At 41.0% G+C, this 26169-nt stretch overlaps 1 protein-coding gene across 6 annotated transcripts in view; it reads left to right on the top strand.

Moving 5' to 3' along the window:
- Positions 1-1318: 1318 nt before the first annotated feature.
- OPHN1 (oligophrenin 1) overlaps positions 1319-26169 on the top strand; it is a 636611-nt gene continuing 611760 nt past the window's right edge. For 2 of the 6 annotated variants that reach the window (XM_043570205.1, XM_043570202.1), the window contains exons 1-2: positions 1319-1972; positions 2113-2270. In XM_043570205.1, the coding sequence (XP_043426140.1) occupies positions 2117-2270 (154 nt within the window). In that variant the 5' untranslated portion in view covers positions 1319-1972; positions 2113-2116. The remainder of the gene's footprint in view (positions 1973-2112; positions 2271-26169) is intronic. The other 4 variants (XM_043570207.1, XM_043570204.1, XM_043570206.1 and 1 more) reach the window with 2 other exon arrangements.

The following is a 26169-nucleotide window of genomic DNA, read 5'->3' as shown; positions in this document are numbered from 1 at the left end:
GGTTTGCTGACAGAAGAATGTTCCTGCCAAATATGCCCGTGTCCTAATCTTTGGAACTTGTGAATATGTTACCTTACAGGGTAAGGACAACAACAACAACAACTTTGTGGATGTGATTAAGTTAAGGATCTTGAGATGGGGAGATAATCCTGTGTTATTTGGTTGGTTCTTATAAGTGAAAGAGGGAGGCAGGAGAGTCAGTTTCAGAGCAATGCAGTGGGAGAAAGGCTTGATCAGCCATTACTGCCTTTGAAGATGGAGGAAGGAGGCTATGAGCCCAGGAATGTGGACAGCTTCTAGAAGCTGGAAAAGGCAAGGAAGTGAATTCTTTCCTAGAGCCTCCAGAAGGGAAAACAGCCCTCTGACATCTTGGTTTTGACCCAGTGAGGTCCATTTCTGATTTCTGACTTCCGGAACCATAAGATAAGATAGAACTATAAGAAATAGAACAGCAATACAGGTGGCTTGGTCATTATTACTCTATTTACAACTCTCTTCAGTTCTGGCTTTTCCTGGCTTTCATCACAGGGCAATGTAATCTAAACACTTCTTCAAAATAAAAATGGATCCTTTTGCCCATGTACACATGATTTTCCAACCCGTAACTACTTTTGATCTCAAGGCATTGGCCTGTAACAGTGGCCTCAGTTCTACCTTGGAAAATGAACAAGAGATCTCTTGGGTAAGCTGTAAGACAATTTATAACAACCTCTTCTTAGATTTTCCACTTACACATTGAAAATCATGTGCTTTAATGAAAAACCTATACAGTGAGTTGAGTCACAAAACCATATTCTGAGGTCCTATTCAGAAAACAGTGAACCCCTAAGTATGGTCTTTCCTTTGGCAGGGGATTTCTGAGCGTAACAATGAGATGCTAGAGTAACACTCAACCCTTCAGGTTGTTCAGGTCTAAGGCTCATGGGGATTAGAACACTAGAACCAGGAAAAATGGGCAAGGGAAGAGGAAAAGAACTTGCTTCCTCAGAGGGAGGGTGGAAAGAGCAAGGGAAAAAAAATACAGCCAAGTAATGGGAAGTGAGAGATGGCCTCCCACCATTGATGCCTCCCTGTTCTCTCGCTCTTTTTGGAAACTTTCCACTTAGAAGCTCCAGAGCAGCGCACTTGCCCCTCGAGGCTGGGCTTGAGGAATGAACCTGGGGCAGGCTGGGAAAGTCTTGCTTTGAGAGCCGCCGCCCTGGCTGAGTGGTGCGGAGATCACAGGGAGGAGTCACGGGACGAGAAACGGAAAGACTACATCTCCCAGGCCGCCACGCTTTCCAGCTGGAGTCCCAGGGCGCCGGCGGCTCCCCAGTTTCCGTAGGGAAGCTCCGGGCTACTGCAGCTATTGTGCGTAGTGATATCGCCCTCCTCTTCCCTCTCGGGTGTCTAGGGTGGAAGGCTACGTTTTATTGCCTCCTAGGCTTAACCGGTCCGGAGACTAACAGGACAGCAGGCCGGCTCCCTTGGACCAGGAAGAACTCTTGGGAGCAAGAACACTTTGGTAACGCAATCCCAGGGTGCGTGGAGAACAGTTGGAGAAGGAGCCGGAGGGCTGAGGCTCGGCACAAGGGTTCGCTAGGGTTGGGCGGCAGCTCTGGCTTTAAGAAGGGGGAGGGGACAGTACAATCAGGGCCGCCCGCGGAGCTCGGCAAAGGAAATCTTCAGCTAGCTCGGGAACAAGGAGCGAGGAGAGGAGAGTTCCAGCCCCAGCGCTCACCACAGCCTACACCCTGGGCGGGCAGAAGTGTCACGTTTGCAGTTGCTCTGGAAGGATCCCGCTGCTCTCCGGGGGCAAGCTGGGCCGCCTGTCTGGGGAGGCAATGCCTTGGGGGCATGCTGCTTGCTAGGCAGAAGAACCCAGCCCGGGTCGGACCGCATTAGTTTGCTTTGCGTGTCACCTGAAGCAATTGCTGGCCTCCCGCTTCCGGTACAGGCCAGCCGACTCTACCCGGGAATCTCAACCGAACAGGTACCTGTCGTCCAAAGGGAGGGAGGCTAAGAATTTCCCAGGCGGGACCCACACTCAGTCCTTCCCATCTACTCCCCTCTACTGTGTCGCTGATGCTCTTGGTCTTTGTGTCTTTCTTCTCTTTCAACCCTCGCCATCAGAACCATGGGGCATCCCCCGCTGGAGTTCAGCGACTGCTACCTGGACAGCCCTGATTTCCGCGAGAGGCTCAAGTGTTACGAGCTGGAGCTGGAGAGGACCAATAAATTCATTAAGGACGTGATCAAAGATGGCAACGCGCTTATCAGCGCAATGAGAAGTAAGTGGAAGGCTTCGATGGATGAGCCGTTTCCTTGAGCCAGTGACTCTGGCCTTTAAGCTCTTCGACACTACAGGGAAAGGGAAGATTCAGGGTGATTCCCAATCCTGTTCTCTTAGGCGAATGGGTTTCTGAACACTTCGGCAGTGGGGTCAGTAGAAGTGGAAGGTGGTGGCTGTAACTAGAACTTTGGGCCTTTCCCTTTAGTGGCCTTGACCTTATAAGACAGGATCTGTACCTGTGCCAAGGCATCTCTTACTCTGCACCTATTCTTACTTGGCAGGTTGTTCCGAGGGGGCAATTTGCCTGTACTGTCAGACATGTTTAGTGCTCATGTTTGGGTAAGGAGACATCCAAGCTGACCAAGGAACTGCCCCTAGCACCTCCTAGAGAGGAGGGGATTGAGGCCGGCAGCTTGAGTAATGATTTGTCCCAGCCCGTAGTCGCTACAGATACAGATGGGGGCAGAAAAAAATTCCCTATCTCAACTTGTTTTCTAAGGAAAGCACCTTTGCCCCAGTGATTTTTTTTTTTTAAGTTACTGAGCTAAGGTTTTGGTCAAAGTCAGTCTAAGGTCAGAATTATTGGATGGCCTCACATTCCACTGCATTTTGCTTGGGGGTGAAATAAAGACCTGCCTAGCACCTGACACAAGGATCCCAGCCCCCCCAGGGAGCATATTATAGGGCCAGAGTTAAGAGCCACTGGTCTGCAGGAATCTCACCTAACTTAGCTTTCCCAGTGGTCACAGCTGACAGCTGTGGGACCCTACCCCCTTTCCCTACTTGTGGAGTTTTTATTTCTGCTAGTTGGCAGAAGACTTAGAGTAAGAGAAAGAATAATAAACATTCCTGACAGGAGTGCAAGCAAGCTAGCCTTTTGTGCCAGAGTGTACCCAGAAGAATGGGGGGCAGTGATTGGGTGGAGTGATCATTTTTTCCCTTCTTGGCTGAAAAATGACTGCGAAAAATAAAGTCACTGGTCAGAGTTACTTGTAAATATGTCCTATATATTTATAACTTTTTTCTGAATGGATTTATCCCCAAAAGACTGTGTCTAAGTCCAGTGTGGTGACCTCCTTTGAGGCAAATACAGCCAATGAAGAGCAGGGAGAAAGGCAGTGGTAACTGCTTTTTTATGCAGCTCTTACTGATTTGCTCCTGGGAGTCCACTTTCACTGCTGGTGTTGTCTGCACATTTGGTCAGAATATATGAATTGTCCAAGTTCCTGCCAGTCACTTGATTGAGCTTGATTATTTAACGCTTTGTACTATTGTGGTCTAAATAAGAGCACACTCTTGGCAGCACCTTAAAGGTGGGGTATTTTGAAATACTGATCCTTAGAGACTTCTAGCCCAGCTTTTGGAGTATGTTGCCACTTAATCAAATTTATTGAGAGGTTAAAGGTATGCAGGTTATACCACAAAAGTAGTTAGAAAGGTTGAGGGCTCATTAAAAAGGAAAGAGGAGAATATGTGGATTAAAAACAATTACTTACTGGGGCGCCTGGGTGGCGCAGTCGGTTAAGCGTCCGACTTCAGCCAGGTCACGATCTCGCGGTCCGTGAGTTCGAGCCCCGCGTCAGGCTCTGGGCTGATGGCTCAGAGCCTGGAGCCTGTTTCCGATTCTGTGTCTCCCTCTCTCTCTGCCCCTCCCCCGTTCATGCTCTGTCTCTCTCTGTCTCAAAAATAAATAAACGTTAAAAAAAATTAAAAAAAAAAACACTGTGATAAACTGGTGTAGCCTCTGCAGTCAAATATAGCTTGTCATAAGCCCCAGGAAGGGGATGGTTTTGAGAAGTGTATGCTAAGCAGAAAGTGTTTGTGCTAAAAAGTGACCTGCTAAGGCAGAGCAGAGAGATTCAGATTTTTAAGAAAAAATAAACAGTGCAATAAAACATTTGAGGAAGGGCAAATTTTTGTAAGCTACGGGCAAGTCATGGTTTTTATTCCTTCCTTCTTTTCTGAGACTAAGAGTGGTAAGAGTCAATAATTATGCAGGCCTAAACTTTTGCAGATGGGTAGAAGATCCAAGAAATCATTTTGGCCCATGGGGCTTCTGGATATTCAGGGTGGTTTTCTGTTTGTGAATATACATAGAAAGCCAAAATAGGACAGGTAGAAAATAAAACAAAGCAGCTAACCCACACTCCATTTCTTTCCTTTAAGTTGCACGATTCTAAAAACATGATTAGGTAGAGGCACAAGCGGGATGTTTCCTGCTGTCTTGACCACAGTAATGTTGATACTCCCACTCTACTTCCTCACACTGTGCTAGCTTTCTGAGAATAAGTGGGGAAGCAAAACAAAGGTATGCTTTTGCTTTGTGTGGAGGAAATAGGAAAAGAGAACACCGGAGCTGGAGTTAGAAGACCTGGCTTCACCATCTTGGGATAAGATGGTACAAATTGCTGAGTTTATCTGTTAAATGGGGGGAATTATACCCACCTCACAGGGTTGTGGTGAGACTCAAGGGAGTAAATAGATTATGAAAGTGTTTTATAAATGGAAACAGCTAAGCATTGGAAGTTGTTGATAACATGTCTTTAGGCCAATAATGTATCTGCTGGTGAATGTGTATTTTTAATGAGGTTTCTGAAGGGAAATGCATAAGCAGAAGTAGTTGGAAGCATATTTTTTGCTGTCATCTTATTGGAAAATGTCACTCCCTTCATTGATTGGCATATGTCAGCAGTTAATTTTGTTTTCATATGTGGGGATTTGTTTTGGCAGTTGGAGTCTGGCATTAAAGTCATGAAGAATTATAGACACCTTTATATTTAACTTACTAAACTGACTATCAAATCAAATGGCTAGTGTTCCTAGGAACCAATGAAACTTGGTGCATTGTGCTGCAAAAACTAGTTGCAGTTTTTGTTAGAGTTGTTAACCTGGGTGGAACTTGATTTCTATGTTTATTCTGCTTGTGTCTGATTTTGTACAGAGCTCCAGATGAGGTTTTAGTCACAACTGTTTGTGATGATTTATTCATTAAATGTAGGTCCCTTTTGAATATTTACATTTACTTTTGTACTCATAGGTCATTGATGTTATGAATAATACCGTTTCTCCCTTGGGGAAGTGGTTTATTTCCCCCCCTTAAATGTGATCCATTTATAATTGTTGGAGTACAAGATGATGATTATAACATAAACTAATGGAAAATAAAAACATCATCACTGAAAGGTGAATGTATTTCCTGCTTTTCTGTTTGTCCTTTGTTTTTCTGTTGGGAGTTTTGTCCCTGATGTTTGAATATTTTCTAAGCACTCACACTAGGTATTATTCAGAACAAGTGATGTGGCTCCTTCTTATATCACAGTGCAATATAATACACTTAATAAATGCTATATATAGTTCACTGAACACATACCATTCATTCAGTAAATACTTGTGCCCATACTGTATTCAAGCCAGTGTTCTCAGGGATATCACAGGTGTGGCAGAGTAAGTCATAGATGGATCCTGCCATGAGAGAGTTCCTAGACTAGTAGGAGAGACAAGACATGGGTAGAGTTCACTATCATGTATATCATAGATATGGATCAGAGTCATAAGAGTGGAACAGGTGGCTACTGTGGCACATGACACTAGCAGGAGAGCTTATTTCTTGGTGGGAGGACAAGGAAAAGTAAAGGAGGAAGTAGCATTGGAATTGGGCAGAATTAATAACACTTATTGCTTGTTTAACTGTTCCCATGTGCCAGGCATTAAAATATCATAACAGCTTATGAGGTAAGGATTATATTCCCATTTTATAGATGAGAAAACTGAAGTTCTGAGGTATTAAGTAACTTTCTCAACTAAAAGGGGCAAAAGTCTGAATTAGAATCCAGACCTGACTCTAAAGGCCCTGCTTATTTTGCTGTGTTGGACTGTATTCAGGGCAAGGATTTCTTGTAGTAGGAATGATATAAAGAATGTAAAGGGCCAGCAGATAATTCAAGTCATCTGCAATATGTAGGGTGCAGGAAGGAGTTTTGGGAGATGAGGTTGGAATAGAAGGTTGAGGACTTGACTGTGCGGGAACCTATTAAGTACTTCAGATTTTCCTTTGTAGATAGCATAAAGATGTTTTTGGTAGGAGAGAGGCATGGTTTGAGCTGTGCTTTAGGAAGATTCATCTGAGCGTGACATGTAGGGTGCGAGCAACTCCACACAAATATTTGTGACTTTTAGAAGTTAATTGGCAGCTTTAAATTCTCTTTGATATAGCTCAGGGGTCAGAAGACCTCTTCTGTAAAGGGCCATATTTGAAAAAAAATTATTTAAAATTTTTTTTAATGTTCATTATTTTTGAGAGAGAGACAGAGTGAGAGTGGGGGAGGGGCTGAGAGAGAGGGAGACACAGATTCTGAAGCAGACTCCAGGCTCTGAGTTGTCAGCACAAAGCCTGGTGTGGGGCTCGAACTCAGGAACTGTGAGATCATGACTTGAGCTGAAGTCGGACGCCCAACCAACTGAGCCACCCAGCGCCCCTAAAAATTTTTTTAATGCTTATTTATTTTTGAGAGAGAGAGGGAGAGAGAAGACAGAGAGAGAAAGAGAGAGAGAGAGATCATGAGTGGGGTAGGACAGAGAGAGGGAGAGACACGGAATCCAAAGCAGGCTCCAGGCTCCGAGCTGTCAGCACAGAGCCCAATGCGGGGCTCAAACCCCCAACCCTCGAGATGATGACCTGAGCCAACGTCGGACACTCAGCTGACTGAGCCACCCACGCACCCCATGTAAAGGGTCATATTTTAGGCTTTGCAGGCCATACAGTTTCTGTGGAAATTACTTAACTGCCATTGTCATGAAAAAGCAACCATAGATAATATGTACATGAAATGAAAGTGGTTGTGGTCTAATACAACTTTATTTATTGACATTGATACATGAGTTTCAGTTAATTTTCATATGTCATGAAATATTCTTCTTTTGAATTTTTCAACTATTTAAAAATAGAAAAAATCATTCTCAGCTCAGCTGGGGTGGGGGCAAACAAAAATAGGCAGCAGGTTGGGTTTGTCTCACTGATAGTAGTTGGAAGACCTTTGATATAACTAGTTAACCTAAAAACCCCAAATGGATTTTTATTGGTAAGGCACTGAAAATAGCTAATGATAGAACATAATGCCCTATTTCACATTTCCATCAACTAGGTTTACCTTGCTGTGCTGTTAATTATGCCCGATCTGGATTCAGGGATCATAGGCTCAAATGTGGTCAGAGGCCAAGGAGAAAACAGAAAAGTATAAAGCTGTTGGACATGGGTTAATAGGACTGGAGTGATTGGGGTAAAATATCACCCCTTTTAAATGGACTTTACCTTCTTTTAAAAAAAATGTGATAAAATACATCCACAGCCTATATTTAATCAGGTTGCAACTCCAGAGCTAGATGATCTAACTCTATTAGTCTATGAGTCTTGGACACTAATGGGCTAGGGAAATGAAAGACAATAGTCTCCAGATAGAGACTTCTCTGGGGAAGTACTACTGGCCACTGTTTGCAAATGAGCAGAGGCAGAATGATAGTATAATGGGAAAAAACTCTAGACATGATGACTAGATAGTTGGGTATGGTTCTCTTATCAATGGGGTCTGTGACCTTGGGAAGTCATTTTGCTGGGGCCCCAGGTCTGCAGCTTTACAAAGGTAGGGGTAGGCAGGAGATCTATAAGCTCACTTTCAGCTCTAACATTCCATGACTTTTTTTTTTTTGCATCGCATATTATAGTTTAATCATTTGGGAAAGGAATGACTAACCCAATTATAGGAAGTTATTTTATCCCTATGTAAATTTTCACATTATTTTAATGTACATGTCAGTATTTAAATAGAAAAAAATTAAACAATATTAGTCTTTCAAAAACCAAGGATAACATACTTTATGTATGTTTGTATATATAAAACAGATGTCAGAAAAAAAAATAATTTCCCTAAGCCCACCCATATACATGTACAACCACACATACATAGGCTGTCTAGGACTAATGAAAACTTATGTTTTAAAAGAATGCAAAAGATGCATTCTGTACTAAAAATGTACATTAGGTTGATAAATATAAATAATATAATTTGTATAGGTTTTATAACCTAGTCTTAAATTAAAAAAAATATTACTTTCTTATATCCTATACTTTTAAAGACAGGAGTTTTAGATGTTTATAGTAAGGTAAACCTTTTGGGGGTGCTTGTTCAGCTCTTGCTTTGACAACTGGGGCACCTATGTGATAAGTGCTTTCCTGGAAGGATGGGTTGATTCCATCTTTGAGGCAAATTTGATCTTGAATATCCTTAGTGGAGCCATCTCTACCTTGACACAGAAATAACCTGGTTGCTAGTTCCAACTCTGTCACTAGTTTGCTGTATGGCATTGAATACATCTTTAGCTTTGTGAGCCAGAGTTTTCCCATTTTTAAAATTGGAGTTTGGGTTAGTAAGCTTTAGAGTTCCTCTTGGTTTTATCGTTCTCTATTTTCTGGGCTGTACCTATCTTGCTCAAATAGTCAAGCAACCTAAATTGGTTCTGTTATAAACTTTAGAGCCAAATAATCTTTATTCTGGATGAGCAGGCAAGGGGAAAATCAAACTGGTATGTCCAGTATGCATAGATGACTTGAATCATGTTAACTTATCTGATTATCTTCTTTTTTTAAATATTTATTTTTGAAGTAGAGACTGTGTGAGTGGGGGAGGGGCAGAGAGAGAGGGAGACACAGAATTCAAAGCAGGCTCCAGCCTCTGAGCTTTCAGCACAGAGCACGATGCGGGGCTCAAACTCATGAACCATGAGATCATGACCTGAGCTAAGTCAGATGTTTAACCTATTGAGCCACCCAGGTGCCCTCTGATTATCTTCTTGATGAATGCTTCTTGAAAGATGTCAACCTGATGCTCTTTAGTTCTGTCCCGAATAGCTCTGTAGTGATAGTGACCAAAGCTTTTAATCCCTTTGGGGTGGGTGTAGTGTAATGGTGTGCAGGGAGGAGTTGGTGATGTAATATACATTCTCAGAAGATATCTTGTCATTATGCTGGTGGTATTTGTACTTTGGAACACATGGGGTTATGTTAGATATTCTCCGAAGTCAGATCAATGTAATGGGTATGTCATATGATATTACTGTTAGTAGATATTAACCAGTGTCAAAGGGAATTTGGTGGAGGCATTATTGTCATGTTCACTGAGGGTCCTCAGAAGACTAGATTCCAATGTCTAAAATAGTTGGACTAGTAGTGCTATAGGGAGTAGGGTGGAAAAATTAACCAAACCAGCCTTGCAGGTTGACCATTTATAAGATTTTTTGTGCTGGGGAGGGGGAATGGTACTGTCATGGGGTAGGGAACATTATGGCTTGACTTGCTTGTTAAGGAAGGGTTTTCAATCAAAGTTAATAGTGATGAAGGGAAGTTACTTTTCAGCTTCATTTTTATAGCCTCACTTTTTATTTTTATTTTTAAAAAATTTTAAATGTTTATTTGAGAGAGAGAGAAAGAGCACACAAGTAGGGGAGGGGCAGAGAGAGAGAGGGAGACAGACGATCCAATAGCAGAGAGCTTGAACTCATGACCCATGATATCATGACCTGAGCTGAAGTCGGATGCTTAACCAACTGAGCCACCCAGGCGCCCCCAATGTAGCCTTACTTTTTAAAGCATAGCCTCAAACTCGTTTAATATAGCATCTGTTTCTCTAATCAGTTACTACAAAAGTTTCTAGAGTTTTTTTTTAAGTTTATTTTCAGAGATAGAGTGAGCTGGAGAGGGGTTGGGGCAGAGAGGGAGAGAGAATTCGAAGCAGGCTCTGTGTTGTAAGTGCAGAGCCTGGCGTGGGGCACAAACCCAAAACTGCGAGATCATGACTGAATTGAGATCAAGAATTGGACACTTAACTGACTGAACCACCCAGGCTCCCCACTACAGAAAATTTCTAAAGCCTACGAAGACCTAGAAAGAAATATGGTTTATCAGGAAAGCACCCTGGAAATCTTGAGTCAATTTTTTTTTTCCTAGTGGGGTAGAGTATCCTCATGATGCTTTGTTGGGCTTGCATCAAGTGCTAAAGCCTTGCACAATATAAAGCCAATTCAGTTTAATTCAACATGGATTTACTAAGCACCTATATGTGTCAGGTACTATCTTGGGAATTGGGAATATAATGGTCGATAAGGCTGCTATGGGCTCTCCCTCTTGGAGCATACATTAAACATCTGATTACTCACTTAAATAATTTAATTACAATTGTGAGAAGAGCTATGAAGAAGTTCAGGGTATGAAGAATATTCTTTCACGTTAAAAAGAGGGGCTTTGTGGGGGAAAAAAGGGAGCTAGATCATAGGGATGTAACTGTCCATAGGAAAAAGAATAAACTGAAAAGGAAGAGCTCCGAAGTCAAAGCTACCTGTTTTACTCTCTTGGTAGTTAATAGTTCTGATAATGAGCTAGATCTTCAAGTTAATGGAGATTTTCTCAGAAACAGACAGGGTATGTATATCTCATGTGGACTTTAGGGAAAATTTAAAGTACCTACTATTTCCTTTTTCTTTTATAAGTATATATTTTTTTGATAGATAACACATGAACATGGTACAAAATTCAAAAGGTACAAAAGGCTAAACGTTCTCCCTCCTCTTATGTCTCAATTCCCCCATTCTCCACCCTAGAGGCAACAACAGGTAGCTGTTTATCCTTTAAAAAGACTTTACCCCATTGCTTCTTTGAACTTCTGCTTCCTCAGGAGTGTGTTTCATTGTAGGCACATTTCTAGCCACACTGGAGTAAGATTTCGTAAAGATTGTGTTTGGAGGGAATGGTAGATTAAAGACATCAGAGGGGAACCTAGGTGGCTCAGTCAGTTAAGTGTCTGACTTTAGCTCAGATCATGATCTCAGTTTGTGGGTTCAGGCCCTGCGTTGGGCTCTGTGCTGTCAGAAAAGACTGGGTTTGTAGCTCCTCAAAAACTGACACACCCAGAGTCTTGTCACTATTTAACCTGTCTCAAAGCTACCTAGAAAAAACACATTTGCAGGGCTTCTCCTTACTTTACCTGACTTATAGCTAGCTCGGTGTGCAAAGTTCTATCCCCAGAGTGTTTTACGTTACAGCTGCCTGAGACTGCAATACCAGTAGGGTAAGCAAGAGTCTGGCCAAAAACATGAAAAGAAGAAATGGGGAATGAGATACCCATCGGGGACTTTGGAAAACTCTGACATATTCCTGGAAATCTAGAATGCCACATGCATGCTCAGGGCTGTGCATGTGCCTAGAAAAGACCTGAGAAGGCTCCAATTTCTTCCCAATGGCTGAACTTGAAGCAGAGATGTAAACTGCCTGGCTGAGTATTGAAGGAATGCCCCAAAATATACATAGAGCCCCATGGCAAAAGGTGGAAGACATAATGGTTCAAGACATTTAAGATCTCTGAAAAATCACTAGCTGGCCACTAAGCTAACTAAGCAGAGATGTCAGTGGCAAGGAATACAAACATTACATAATCAGTCCAAGAAAGACACCAAACAAAGCAGCAGCAACAACAAGGATAACAAAACAACAATAGCAACTTTTGCTATCCTAGGGGTCAGGATCTGATTTCTAGAGGTACCATAGTAGATTGTGTTAAATGCCCAATTTTCAACAAAAAAATTATTAGGCATGCAAAACAAAAATGTATGGCTTATATGCAGGAAAAAAGCAATCAGTATAGACTGTCCCTAATATGGCCTAAATGTTAAAATTTAGACAAAAATATTAAATCAGCTAATATAAACATAGTCAAAGAACTAAAGGGAACCATGTCTAAGGATTAAAGAAATGCATGAGAACAATGTATCACCAAAGAGTTATTATAAAGAGATAAAAATTATTAAAAAAATCAAGTGAGATTCTGGAATTGAAAAGTAAAATAGATGAAAAATTCACTAGAGAGGCTTTATAGCAGATTTGAGCTATAATAATCATAATCATAATAATAAAAAATAGGATAGTAGAACTTGAATATATGTCAATTGAGATTATCCAGTTTGAGCAAAAGATGGGAACAAATGAAGAAAAATGACCAGAACCCCAGAAACTGTGGGACACGATCAGGTGTACAACATATGCATAATGGAAGTCCCAGGAAAAGATAGATTGAAAGGAGCAGAAAGAATACTTGAAAAAATAATCGCCCAAACCTTCATAAATTTGATGAACAACGCTAATCTCCAGATTCAGGAAGCTCAAAAAACTCCAAGTAGGATAAACTCAAAGAGAGCCATACCTAGATGCATTATATTCAAACAGATGAAAACCAGAGACCAAATCTTGAAAGAAGCAAGGGAAAAATAACTCATCAGATAAATGGGATCCTTAATAATATTAAAAGTTAACTTATAAATAATCATGGGGACCAGAAGGCAGTGGGCTGACATATTCAACGTGCTGAAAGAAAAATAATGGCAACCAGGCATTCTGTATTCATGAAAACTATCCTTTGTCCTTCAAAACACAAGGGAGAAATTAAGACATTCTGGGATAAACAAAAACAAAAACTGAGAATTTGTCACTAGCACCTGCCCTATAAGATATACTAATGGGAGTCTTTTGGGATGAAATGAAATAATGATGAATGATAACTCAAATCTGTAATAAATATGAAGAGTACCAGTAAATTAATGATATATGTAGATATAAAAGACAGTATCACTGTCTGTTAGTAACTCTTTTTCTTCCCTACCTGATTTAAATGGCAACTGCATAATGCAATAGTTATAAAACTATGTCAATGAGCTAATGATATATAAAGATGTAACACATATGACAATACAGCAGAGAGGAAACATTTATACTGGCAGCATGTTTCTGCATACTTTCTAATTAAGTTAAAACTAATCTGAACTAGATTGTCTTAAATTAAGATGGTAATTGTAATCCTGAGGTCAGCCACTAACAAAATAACTAAAAGAATATAGTGAAAGAAACAACAAGAGAATTAAAGTAGTACAATAGACAATATCTATTTAACACAGAAGAAGGTAGTAATGGAAGAATAGAGGAATCAAGATAAGACATATAGAAAATAAAATAAATGGTAGACATAAATCCTGCCTATCAGCAATTATATTGTGAATGGAATGCACTGCAATAGAAAGGCAGGGATTAGCAAAATGGATAAATTGATTAAAATATATACTGTCTTGGGTGTCTGGGTGACTCGGTTGAAAATCCAACTCTTGATTTTGGCTTAGGTCAAGATCCCTGAGTTGTGGGATTGCACCCCGCTTTGGGCTCCACACTGAGCATGGAGCCCACTTCAGATTCTATCTCTCCTTCTGTGCCTCTCCCCCACTAGTGCATGTACTCTCTCTCATATGTATGTATATGTATGTGTATATATATGTACGTATATATATGTGTGTATATGTGTGTATATGTGTGCATATATATGTACATATATATTTATATATACATATACACACATATACATACATACAGTCTTTAAGAGACACATTTTGGATTGAAAGACACAAATGGTGAGAATAAAAAGATGCAAAAATGTGCCAAACAAACAGTAACCAAAGAGAGTTGTGGTGGCTATACTAATATCAGACAACATAGATTTTAAGACAAAATATTTTTGATATACAAAGAAAAAAATTATGGTAAACACAGCCCATATATCAGGAAGATATAAAATTGTAAACATATGCATCTAACAACAGAGCTCCAAAATACATGAAGCAAAAGGGGACAGAATTGAAGGGAGAAATAGATACTCGAGCAATAGTAGCAGGAGACCTCAATATACCACTTACAATAAGGGATAGATTATTTATTTATTTATTTATTTATTTATTTATTTATTTCAATATATGAAATTTATTGTCAAATTGGTTTCCATACAACACCCAGTGCTCATCCAAAAAGGTGCCCTCCTCAATACCCATCACCACCCTCCCCTCCCTCCCACCCCCCATCAACCCTCAGTTTGTTCTCAGTTTTTAAGAGTCTCTTATGCTTTGGCTCTCTCCTACTCTAACCTCTTTTTTTTTTCTTCCCCTCCCCCATGGGTTTCTGTTAAGTTTCTCAGGATCCATATAAGAGTGAAACCATATGGTATCTGTCTTTCTCTGTATGGCTTATTTCACTTAGCATCACACTCTCCAGTTCCATCCACGTTGCTACAAAGGGCCATATTTCGTTCTTTCTCATTGCCATGTAGTACTCCATTGTGTATATAAACCACAATTTCTTTATCCATTCATCAGTTGATGGACATTTAGGCTCTTTCCATAATTTGGCTATTGTTGAGAGTGCTGCTATGAACATTGGGGTACAAGTGGCCCTATGCATCAGCACTCCTGTATCCCTTGGATAAATTCCTAGCAGTGCTATTGCTGGGTCATAGGGTAGGTCTATTTTTAATTTTCTGAGGAACCTCCACACTGCTTTCCAGAGCGGCTGCACCAATTTGCATTCCCACCAACAGTGCAAGAGGGTTCCCGTTTCTCCACATCCTCTCCAGCATCTATAGTGTCCTGATTTGTTCATTTTGGCCACTCTGACTGGTGTGAGGTGATACCTGAGTGTGGTTTTGATTTGTATTTCCCTGATAAGGAGCGACGCTGAACATCTTTTCATGTGCCTGTTGGCCATCCGGATGTCTTCTTTAGAGAAGTGTCTATTCATGTTTTCTGCCCATTTCTTCACTGGGTTATTTGTTTTTCGGGTGTGGAGTTTGGTGAGCTCTTTATAGATTTTGGATACTAGCCCTTTGTCCGATATGTCATTTGCGAATATCTTTTCCCATTCCGTTGGTTGCCTTTTAGTTTTGTTGGTTGTTTCCTTTGCTGTGCAGAAGCTTTTTATCTTCATAAGGTCCCAGTAATTCACTTTTGCTTTTAATTCCCTTGCCTTTGGGGATGTATCGAGTAAGAGATTGCTACGGCTGAGGTCAGAGAGGTCTTTTCCTGCTTTCTCCTCTAGGGTTTTGATGGTTTCCTGTCTCACATTCAGGTCCTTTATCCATTTTGAGTTTATTTTTGTGAATGGTGTGAGAAAGTGGTCTAGTTTCATTCTTCTGCATGTTGCTGTCCAGTTTTCCCAGCACCATTTGTTAAAGAGACTGTCTTTTTTCCATTGGATGTTCTTTCCTGCTTTGTCAAAGATGAGTTGGCCATACGTTTGTGGGTCTAGTTCTGGGGTTTCTATTCTATTCCATTGGTCTATGTGTCTGTTTTGGTGCCAATACCATGCTGTCTTGATGATGACAGCTTTGTAGTAGAGGCTAAAGTCTGGGATGGTGATGCCTCCTGCTTTGGTCTTCTTCTTCAAAATTCCTTTGGCTATTCGGGGCCTTTTGTGGTTCCATATGAATTTTAGGATGACTTGTTCTAGTTTCGAGAAGAATGCTGGTGCAATTTTGATTGGGATTGCATTGAATGTGTAGATAGCTTTGGGTAGTATTGACATTTTGACAATATTTCTTTTTCCAATCCATGAGCAGGGAATGTCTTTCCATTTCTTTAAATCTTCTTCAATTTCCTTCATAAGCTTTCTATAGTTTTCAGCATACAGATCCTTTACATCTTTGGTTAGATTTATTCCTAGGTATTTTATGCTTCTTGGTGCAATTGTGAATGGGATCAGTTTCTTTATTTGTCCTTCTGTTGCTTCATTGTTAGTGTATAAGAATGCAATTGATTTCTGTACATTGATTTTGTATCCTGCAACTTTGCTGAATTCCTGTATCAGTTCTAGCAGACTTTTGGTGGAGTCTATCGGATTTTCCATGTATAATATCATGTCATCTGCAAAAAGCGAAAGCTTGACTTCATCTTTGCCAATTTTGATGCCTTTGATTTCCTTTTGTTGTCTGATTGCTGATGCTAGAACTTCCAGCACTATGTTAAACAGCAGCGGTGAGAGTGGGCATCCTTGTCGTGTTCCTGATCTCAGGGAAAAAGCTTTCAGTTTTTCCCCGTTGAGGATGATGTTAGCTGTGGGCTTTTCATAAATGGCTTTTATGATCTTTAAGTATGTTCCTTCTATCCCGACTTTCTCAAGGGTTTTTATTAAGAAAGGGTGCTGGATTTTGTCGAAGGCCTTTTCTGCATCGATTGACAGGATCATATGGTTCTTCTCTTTTTTTTTGTTAATGTGATGTATCACGTTGATTGATTTGCGAATGTTGAACCAGCCCTGCATCCCAGGAATGAATCCCACTTGATCATGGTGAATAATTCTTTTTATATGCCGTTGAATTCGATTTGCTAGTATCTTATTGAGAATTTTTGCATCCATATTCATCAGGGATATTGGCCTGTAGTTCTCTTTTTTTACTGGGTCTCTGTCTGGTTTAGGAATCAAAGTAATACTGGCTTCATAGAATGAGTCTGGAAGTTTTCCTTCCCTTTCTATTTCTTGGAATAGCTTGAGAAGGATAGGTATTATGTCTGCTTTAAACGTCTGGTAGAACTCCCCTGGGAAGCCATCTGGTCCTGGACTCTTATTTGTTGGGAGATTTTTGATAACCGATTCAATTTCTTCGCTGGTTATGGGTCTGTTCAAGCTTTCTATTTCCTCCTGATTGAGTTTTGGAAGCGTGTGGGTGTTCAGGAATTCGTCCATTTCTTCCAGGTTGTCCAATTTGTTGGCATATAAGTTTTCATAGTATTCCCTGATAATTGTTTGTATCTCTGAGGGATTGGTTGTAATCATTCCATTTTCATTCATGATTTTATCTATTTGGGTCATCTCCCTTTTCTTTTTGAGAAGCCTGGCTAGAGGTTTGTCAATTTTGTTTATTTTTTCAAAAAACCAACTCTTGGTTTCGTTGATCTGCTCTACAGTTTTTTTAGTTTCTATATTGTTTATTTCTGCTCTGATCTTTATTATTTCTCTTCTTCTGCTGGGCTTAGGCTGCCTTTGCTGTTCTGCTTCTAGTTCCTTTAGGTGTGCTGTTAGATTTTGTATTTGGGATTTTTCTTGTTTCTTGAGATAGGCCTGGATTGCAATGTATTTTCCTCTCAGGACTGCCTTTGCTGCGTCCCAAAGCGTTTGGATTGTTGTATTTTCATTTTCGTTTGTTTCCATATATTTTTTAATTTCTTCTCTAATTTCCTGGTTGACCCACTCATTCGTTAGTAGGGTGTTCTTTAACCTCCATGCTTTTGGAGGTTTTCCAGACTTTTTCCTGTGGTTGATTTCAAGCTTCATGGCATTGTGGTCTGAAAGTAAGCATGGTATAATTTCAATTCTTGTAAACTTATGAAGGGCTGTTTTGTGACCCAGTATATGATCTATCTTGGAGAATGTTCCATGTGCACTCGAGAAGAAAGTATATTCTGTTGCTTTGGGATGCAGAGTTCTAAATATATCTGTCAAGTCCATCTCATCCAATGTCTCATTCAGGGCCCTTGTTTCTTTATTGACCGTGTGTCTAGATGATCTATCCATTTCTGTAAGTGGTGTATTAAAGTCCCCTGCAATTACCACATTCTTATCAATAAGGTTGCTTATGTTTATGAGTAATTGTTTTATATATTTGGGGGCTCCGGTATTCGGTGCATAGACATTGATAATTGTTAGCTCTTCCTGATGGATAGACCCTGTAACTATTATATAATGTCCTTCTTCATCTCTTGTTACAGCCTTTAATTTAAAGTCTAGTTTGTCTGATATAAGTATGGCTACTCCAGCTTTCTTTTGGCTTCCAGTCGCATGATAAATAGTTCTCCATCCCCTCACTCTCAATCTAAAGGTGTCCTCAGGTCTAAAATGAGTCTCTTGTAGACAGCAAATAGATGGGTCTTGTTTTTTTATCCATTCTGATACCCTATGTCTTTTGGTTGGCGCATTTAATCCATTTACATTCTGTGTTATTATAGAAAGATACGGGTTTAGAGTCATTGTGATGTCTGTATGTTTTATGCTTATAGTGGTGTCTCTGGGACTTTGTCTCACAGGGTCCCCCTTAGGATCTCTTGTAGGGCTGGTTTAGTGGTGACAAATTCCTTCAGTTTTTGTTTGTTTGGGAAGACCTTTATCTCTCCTTCCTTTCTAAATGACAGACTTGCTGGATAAAGGATTCTTGGCTGCATATTTTTTCTGTCTAGCACCCTGAAAATCTCTTGCCAATTCTTTCTGGCCTGCCAAGTTTCAAAAGAGAGATCAGTCACGAGTCTTATAGGTCTCCCTTTATATGTGAGGGCACGTTTACCCCTTGCTGCTTTCAGAATTTTCTCTTTATCCTTGTATTTTGCCAGTTTCACTATGATATGTCGTGCAGAAGATCGATTCAAGTTACGTCTGAAGGGAGTTCTCTGTGCCTCTTGGATTTCAATGCCTTTTTCCTTCCCCAGTTCAGGGAAGTTCTCAGCTATGATTTCTTCAAGTACCCCTTCAGCACCTTTCCCTCTCTCTTCCTCCTCTGGGATACCAATTATGCGTATATTATTTCTTTTTAGTGTATCACTTAATTCTCTAATTTTCCCCTCATACTCCTGGATTTTTTTATCTCTCTTTTTCTCAGCTTCCTCTTTTTCCATAACTTTATCTTCTAGTTCACCTATTCTCTCCTCTGCCTCTTCAAGCCGAGCTGTGGTGGTTTCCATTTTGTTTTGCATTTCGTTTAAAGCGTTTTTCAGCTCCTCGTGACTGTTCCTTAGTCCCTTGATCTCTGTAGCAAGAGATTCTCTGCTGTCCTGTATACTGTTTTCAAGCCCAGCGATTAATTTTATGACTATTATTCTAAATTCACTTTCTGTTATATTATTTAAATCCTTTTTGATCAGCTCATTAGCTGTTGTTATTTCCTGGAGATTCTTCTGAGGGGAGTTCTTCCGCTTGGTCATTTTGGATAGTCCCTGGCATGGTGAGGACCTGCAGGGCACTTCCCCTGTGCTGTGGTGTATACCTGGAGTTGGTGGGCGGGGCCGCAGTCAGACCTGATGTCTGCCCCCAGCCCACCGCTGGGGCCACCGTCAGAGTGGTGTGTGCCTTCTCTTCCCCTCTCCTAGGGGCGGGATTCACTGTGGGCTGGTGTGGCTCGTCTGGGCTACTTGCACCCTGCCAGGCTTGTGATGCTGGGGATCTGGCGTATTAGCTGGGGTGGGTAGGCAAGGTGCTCGGGGCAGGAGGGGCAGGCTTAGATCGCTTCTCCTTAGGTGATCCACTTCAGGAGGGGCCCTGTGGCAGCGGGAGGGAGTCAGATCCGCTGCCGGAGGTTTGGCTCCGCAGAAGCGCAGAGTTGGGTGTTTGCGCGGAGCGAGCAAGTTCCCTGGCAGGAACCGGTTCCCTTTGGGATTTCGGCTGGGGGATGGGCGGGGGAAATGGCGCTGGCGAGCGCCTTTGTTCCCCACCAAACTGAGCTCTGTTGTCAGGGGGCTCAGCAGCTCTCCCTCCCTTTGTCCTCCAGCCTTCCCGCTTTCCGAGCAGAGCTGTTAATTTCTGACCTCCCAGACGCTAAGTCGCGCTTGCTGTCGGAACACAGTCCGCCCGGCCCCTCCGAGATACAGATATTTTAAAAAGCTTATTACTTTATTATGTTAAAAGAACACTAGACAAACTAGGTATATCAGGTTAGTAGTTGTTTAAGGCTGGAGGAGAGGGTTAGGACATATTATGACTGCTGATAAGTAAAATATTTCTTTTTGGGATTGTGAAAATTTTCTAAAACTAGATTGTGATGATAGTTGCACAACTCTGACTATACTGAAACCCATTTAATTGTACACTTTAATGAGTGATATGTGAGTTATATGTTAAAGTCAATTTTTTTTAACACTGTGCATGGAAACAGGTGCTTGGGTTATATACCTACATTTTCCTTTGGTTCTTATGGAATAACAGACCTGGAAGGTTGTTTAGGAAACTTTACATCCACTCTGTGGGGTTTATATCCAGGGAAAAGGAAGCCAAGAGAGAAATGGCTTCTCCAGGGACCTAGAGCTGGAGTTCAGGTTGGGATCAGAATCAGATTTCCTGGTTTTCCATTCTAAGGTTCTTTCTGTGCCGTACTTTAAGAAGGTATCTTGCATCAAAACTGCCTGGATATTCTTTATTGGGGCTGACAGTGCTTTTATTTGAAATGACCCCATTAGCAGTAAAGAACTGTACTTGTAGTTTCCTTTCATTCCCTCCCCCACCCCACCTTTGTGGCTGGAATTTTCCCTGTTGACAAGGGGTTTTCCCTGTTGAGAAGTCTAGCCTCAATTTAATTAGGATCTGGTTGTGTTTTCTTTCCTTTGTCCTAGAAGAATGGCTATACCTTTTGATGGTGTGACACCCGTCCTCTTTGTTTCCTTCACTGAGAGTCTATACCAGCTGGTTGGGCAGTTCTAGACGGCTTCCCTCTTCTCTGCTCATTTGTTGATGTCTTTTAGCAAATGTAGCTGCTTTTCATCTAGTGTAGTGTATAATTGGGAAATGTGTGGCATTACAAAAGGGTGACAAAGTCCTCCCCCCATATTATTTTTATCATAAAGCAGTGTGAAATTTCCCATAAGTGGCAAGCATTAGGCCCTGCACTTTAGTACCATATTAGGAATTTCAAGGGGGTTATTTGCAAAAGGTTTTCATTAATGACTTCCCAGAAATAGGAGGGCCACATTTCAGCTTCCAGTTCTCTTTCCAGAGCCAGGCTATTATGGAAAAGCCTTTCCATGTGATTGGAAAAATATGTATTATGCATGTGGCAGTTGACAGCTGGAGCCTAATCCTGAATTCATCCATCCTGAATTGATTAGGTGGGGGAAGGTTGATGGGTAACAAGCCATCAAGGTGTTTTTATAGCTGCCCCTTACAACTCTTGATTAGAGCATTAAAAAAAATGGAAAGGGAATTTTATTTTATTTTTTTTTATACTTCTGTCTGATCTTTTTTTTTTATGAAATTTATTGACAAATTGGTTTCCATACAACACCCAGTGCTCATCCCAAAAGGTGCCCTCCTCAATACCCATCACCCACCCTCTCCTCCCTCCCACCCCCCATCAACCCTCAGTTTGTTCTCAGTTTTTAACAGTCTCTTATGCTTTGGCTCTCTCCCATTCTAACCTCTTTTTTTTTTTTCCTTCCCCTCCCCCATGGGTTCCTGTTAAGTTTCTCAGGATCCACATAAGAGTGAAACCATATGGTATCTGTCTTTCTCTGTATGGCTTATTTCACTTAGCATCACACTCTCCAGTTCCATCCACGTTGCTACAAAAGGCCATATTTCATTTTTTCTCATTGCCACGTAATATTCCATTGTGTATATAAACCACAATTTCTTTATCCATTCATCAGTTGATGGACATTTAGGCTCTTGGAAAGGGAATTTTAAAGAGAATGTCCCTGCTACCATTGTCACCATGCTGAATTTCTCTTGCTCTTAATATGGGAAATATTGATATATCTTCAAATTTGGTTTGTCTGGAGAGATTTGTCTTCTACAATCCATGCCCATGCTCAATATTTCATGGCTTATGGGAATGATTATTCTGTTATAGTACCAAATGGGAAAGCAAAAGTTTATCAGTGTGCTAATTTAGTAACAGCTCAGCCAGGGATTGTATGGCTGCACTAGCAGAAAGGGGAAGGAAAGCTGGGGCTTCTTGGCATTTTGTTTGATTTTCCTTTGTGAAAAGCAGATGCTGTTTAACTGTTTCCTTTCCTTTTTGACTAATGGCACTGTCTTGCTGGAAATGAACTTATAGAGTTCTAAGGGCCTTTAAGAGAACATTTAACTTTCATATTTCAGATGAGGAAACAAACTTAAAAGGGAATGTTCTTGTCCAAGATCATGGAGCCAGTTAATCACAGTCAGTACTAGAACCCAATAACTAGTCCCAGTCCTGGGCTCTGTGCAGTATCACTGTGCCTCACAAAGCAGTCTCTACTCTTTACAACCTCCTTTTGCTAAGCCTGTGATTTTTTTTTCAGAATCACTTTCAGATTGTGAAAGAAAAGAATTGTTTTTTCTTTACAGCCTCTTGCCAAGAATGCACCTCCAGTGTTGGCCTGAAGACAGACATGCATTTCACAGACCTGCAGGAATGGAGTAGGGGAAAGAAAGTTCAGGGAGTCTGAAGTTACTGCTGTACTTTTTCTAGTTGGCTCTTGCCCAGTAGGAGCTTGGTGAAATAGAAGATCAAGAGCTTTCTCTTTTGTAATAGAATTCCCCTTCAGAAATGTGGAGTTTAGAGAATCCAATTATGAATGAGGAAGAAGTAATTCTAATACAAATTGGGTTTTTTAGGTATGGTAATGCTTGTACTGGACAACAGCAAGGCTAGGTTCTATGAATGTGATCTTAGGCTGATCAAGTACTTGGATGTGGATATAGATATGGATAGAAGTTAACATTTGTGAAGCACTTTATAGTATACAAGACATTTCCACATATCTTATATAACTTAATCTGAGAAGGAAAATGTTATTATCTCCATTTTGTAGATGAGGAAACCAAGGCTTAAAGAGCTTAAGTCCTTTCCCACTGCTAAGTCAGTAGTGGAGCTAAGACTTAGATTTTCTGAATATTCTTTCCACTGTTCCACATTGCTTTTATTCTTTTTAGTTTTGAAAGAGGGTATAAGTGTTATTCAGATGAACAGATAGTTTAGAAAGAATAGATGTGAAAAAGAGATATGGAGCCTTTTGTAGAGAAACAGGAGCAACCACCTGTATGCATGTACAGGGAAAGTGGCCATTAACAAAGGTTTGAAAGCTGGAGAACAGCAGTAAAGAAATGGGTAGCTGGCAGGGCTGATAGCCCAGAGCTTGTGGTAGAGTTTTTGGCATCATCAACTAACTGTGTGCTATTCTGGGAAGGCTGCCGTGAAGACAGTTCAGACCAAGGTAGAGAGGTCTTTAAGGGAGAATTCTCTGAAGCCAATGGAGGTGGTTAAAAAGAATTGAAGAAGCGTCATATTGATGATAGGGGAGGGGGTGATCCTGGGCAATATTCATTACATCTTTGGGATATAAAATAAAGCTTAAAATTATAAATTAGTTAATAAGGAAGAAAAATAGGGGCATATTTTAATAGGCCACTTAGTTTTCTGTTCTAGAGGTTGCATAGGTGGTGCAGGCATTATTTCATCCCAAGTTATGTGAATGTTGACTTTTAGGGCTAATACCCATCTTGTTTGAAACCATTGTGATCCTTAGATGGAGTTGTGTGTTTGCACTGATATCGTACATAATAATGCTTCATAAAAATAATGGGAGTATAACATCTTCATTTTTTTTTTAATTTATTTTTGGGACAGAGAGAGACAGAGCATGAACGGGGGAGGGGCAGAGAGAGAGGGAGACACAGAATCGGAAACAGGCTCCAGGCTCTGAGCCATCAGCCCAGAGCCCGACGCGGGGCTCGAACTCCCGGACCGCGAGATCGTGACCTGGCTGAAGTCGGACGCTTAACCGACTGCGCCACCCAGGCGCCCCACATCTTCATATTTTTTAGTTCACCTGTTTTACCTTTGATTTCAACTTGATCTTTACAACTCGATGAGCTAATCAGGCAGGGTATTATTAGTGTTCCTCTTATTCAGGTGAAGTAACCAAGGGCAGATAATGGTCTCCCAGTTTTACAGATGAGGAAATTGAAATTCAGGGAAGTTAGGTGATTTGCTCAGTTATTTGGCTGAATGTGTGGCAAATTGCGGTCCAAACCCAGATTTTCTGGTTTCCAAGGGCTGCAAATTTTCTTCTGTATTCTAATGTATTCTCTGTAGAATGAGGTCAGTGGTTATACCTTTCAGGATGGGTTTGAGAAATCTGTGTCTCTGGGCTTTCTTACAGAGTTTCTCACCATGGTAGTTACCCGATTCTCCTTGATGTATGTCCCAGCTCTGGCCTGGCTTTGTACTCAACCCTTTCTGCTCCTTGAGCCTGTCCTTCTAACACCATTTCCTTATGTATCTCACTATCTGTAAAACTCTTACTATTCACTCTCCTCAGCATTGCCCATTGCTACCTGCCAGACCCTAGGAAGCCTTCTCAGAAACCTTGCCTTACTGTGCCTTGTTTTTATGCCTAGCCATCTGTCCCTGCCCTGATGACTCACCTGCCACCCTCCAAATTTTCTTTTGGGCCCTTCACTCATGCCTCATGTTAGGCAGCCCCCATTCAATAATAAATATAGGTGTGCCATAGTGAAATTTTGGACCAATCCTTTTGCCTCTCTCTTACCCCTGTGCCTTTAATCAGTTTCTGCTTTCCTGGTAATATGGGAAGAATTGGCATGTTTCCTAGGCAAAGCCCATTAGATAGATTTCCTTTACAGGAGGCAATTTTGTCCTTGCCCATGTCTGGAATTAATTACCAAAGCTACTGCTGTTGTTTTGTTAGGTCTAACAAGTCCTGCATGATCTGGATGAGTAAAGCATTGAACCAGTCACTGGGCAAGGAGGCACTTGTTTGACAAGTCTTCTTTCTAGGGAGAATTCTTCTCAGTAGCACTCTCACTCTCAAGGAGTTAATAGTCCCTTTTGGGACTGGTTTTCCCAAAATTTGGCCCTCCAGGAGCTTCTGTGTGTTCTGAAGGCTGCTGGGAAATTGTGCCTTTGATGTTTCTTATGAGATACTGTCTGAGTTTCTGCATCAGGCAAGAGTTAATAACATACATGTATGTATGACACTGGCCAGACAGAGAAGGTCACTCTGGTCCCTTCATTGGACCAGCAAAGACTTTTCTTTTAAATGTTTATTTATTTTGAGAGAGAGAGAGAGAGAGAGAGAGAGAGAGAGAGAGAGAGAGAAAGAGTAGGGGAGGGTCAGGGAGGGGGTAGAGAGAGAGAGGCGGGGGGTGGGGTGGGGAGAATCCCAAGCAGACACTGCACTGTCAGTGTAGATCTTGATGTTGGGCTTGAACCCATGAACTGCGGGATCTGACCTGAGCCGAAACCAAGAGTCAGATGCTTAACTGACTGAGCCACCCAGGTGCCCCAAAGAGTTTTATTTTCTAATGGAGACAAGTAGAAGTAGGTATAATGGATACTCACAGGCATTGTTTACTTTGAAGTGATTTCTAGGCTTTAACCTTAAGAATAAGTGGTTGAGGGAAACTTTCTAGCCTTGTACCTTTGCTCTTTGCTCCTTCCTGGGAAGAAGGGAGAGGGGATATGGAATTACAGCAAAACCTTGGTTTGTGAGCATAATTTGTCCTGGAAACATGCTTGTAATCAAAAGCACTTGTGTATTGAAGCACATTTCCCCGTAAGAGATAATGGAAATTCATTCAGGTGATTCATTCCACAACCCAGAAATGTTCACCTAAAAATGATTACAATACTGTAATATAATACAAGGTAATAAAATATAAAATATAAAGAAAAATAAATTAACATGCACATACCTTTGAAAACCTTCATAGCTGGTGTGAGGGAGACAAGAAAGAGCAGGGTTATTGTGTAGGACGACTTTCACTATCACTAACAGAATTACTGCTATCTATTGGCTCAATGGAATCTTTTTATTTTCATGCAACTTTAACAAGGAACCTATCCAATGACCTAGAATGAAGCAAAGCATTCCTAAGCTTACTCTTGTCTGGAAAATCAAAGGACTGTCAATAGGTGCTTTGAAGTGACAAAAAATACACAAGTGCCAGTTGTGGGCATCTTCCAATGTTCTGAAAAATCACTGATTTCTGCCAAACACTGTGGCCTGAGACCAAGCATCTGAGCATGAGAGGATTACCCACAATTCTTCAGAAAGAGAGAGAGAGAAGAACCATTGGTTCAGTTGTGATTATGTGATATTCGGTGCCACGTACTACTAGTATTCCAAGACATTGCTCGTTTATCAAGTTAAAATTTATTAGAAATGTTTGCTAATCTTGTGGAACACTTGCAGAACAAGTTACTTGAAACCCAAGGTTTTACTGTACTTGATCTCTCAAAGAGGTCTCAGTGCTTTGTTTGCAACAAAGCAAGGGTCAGCCTACTATG

This window comes from Prionailurus bengalensis, chromosome X, assembly GCF_016509475.1.
Source record: "Prionailurus bengalensis isolate Pbe53 chromosome X, Fcat_Pben_1.1_paternal_pri, whole genome shotgun sequence".
In the NCBI taxonomy this organism is placed as follows: Eukaryota; Metazoa; Chordata; class Mammalia; order Carnivora; family Felidae; genus Prionailurus; species Prionailurus bengalensis.
This window is presented reverse-complemented; position numbering and strand designations above follow the sequence as displayed.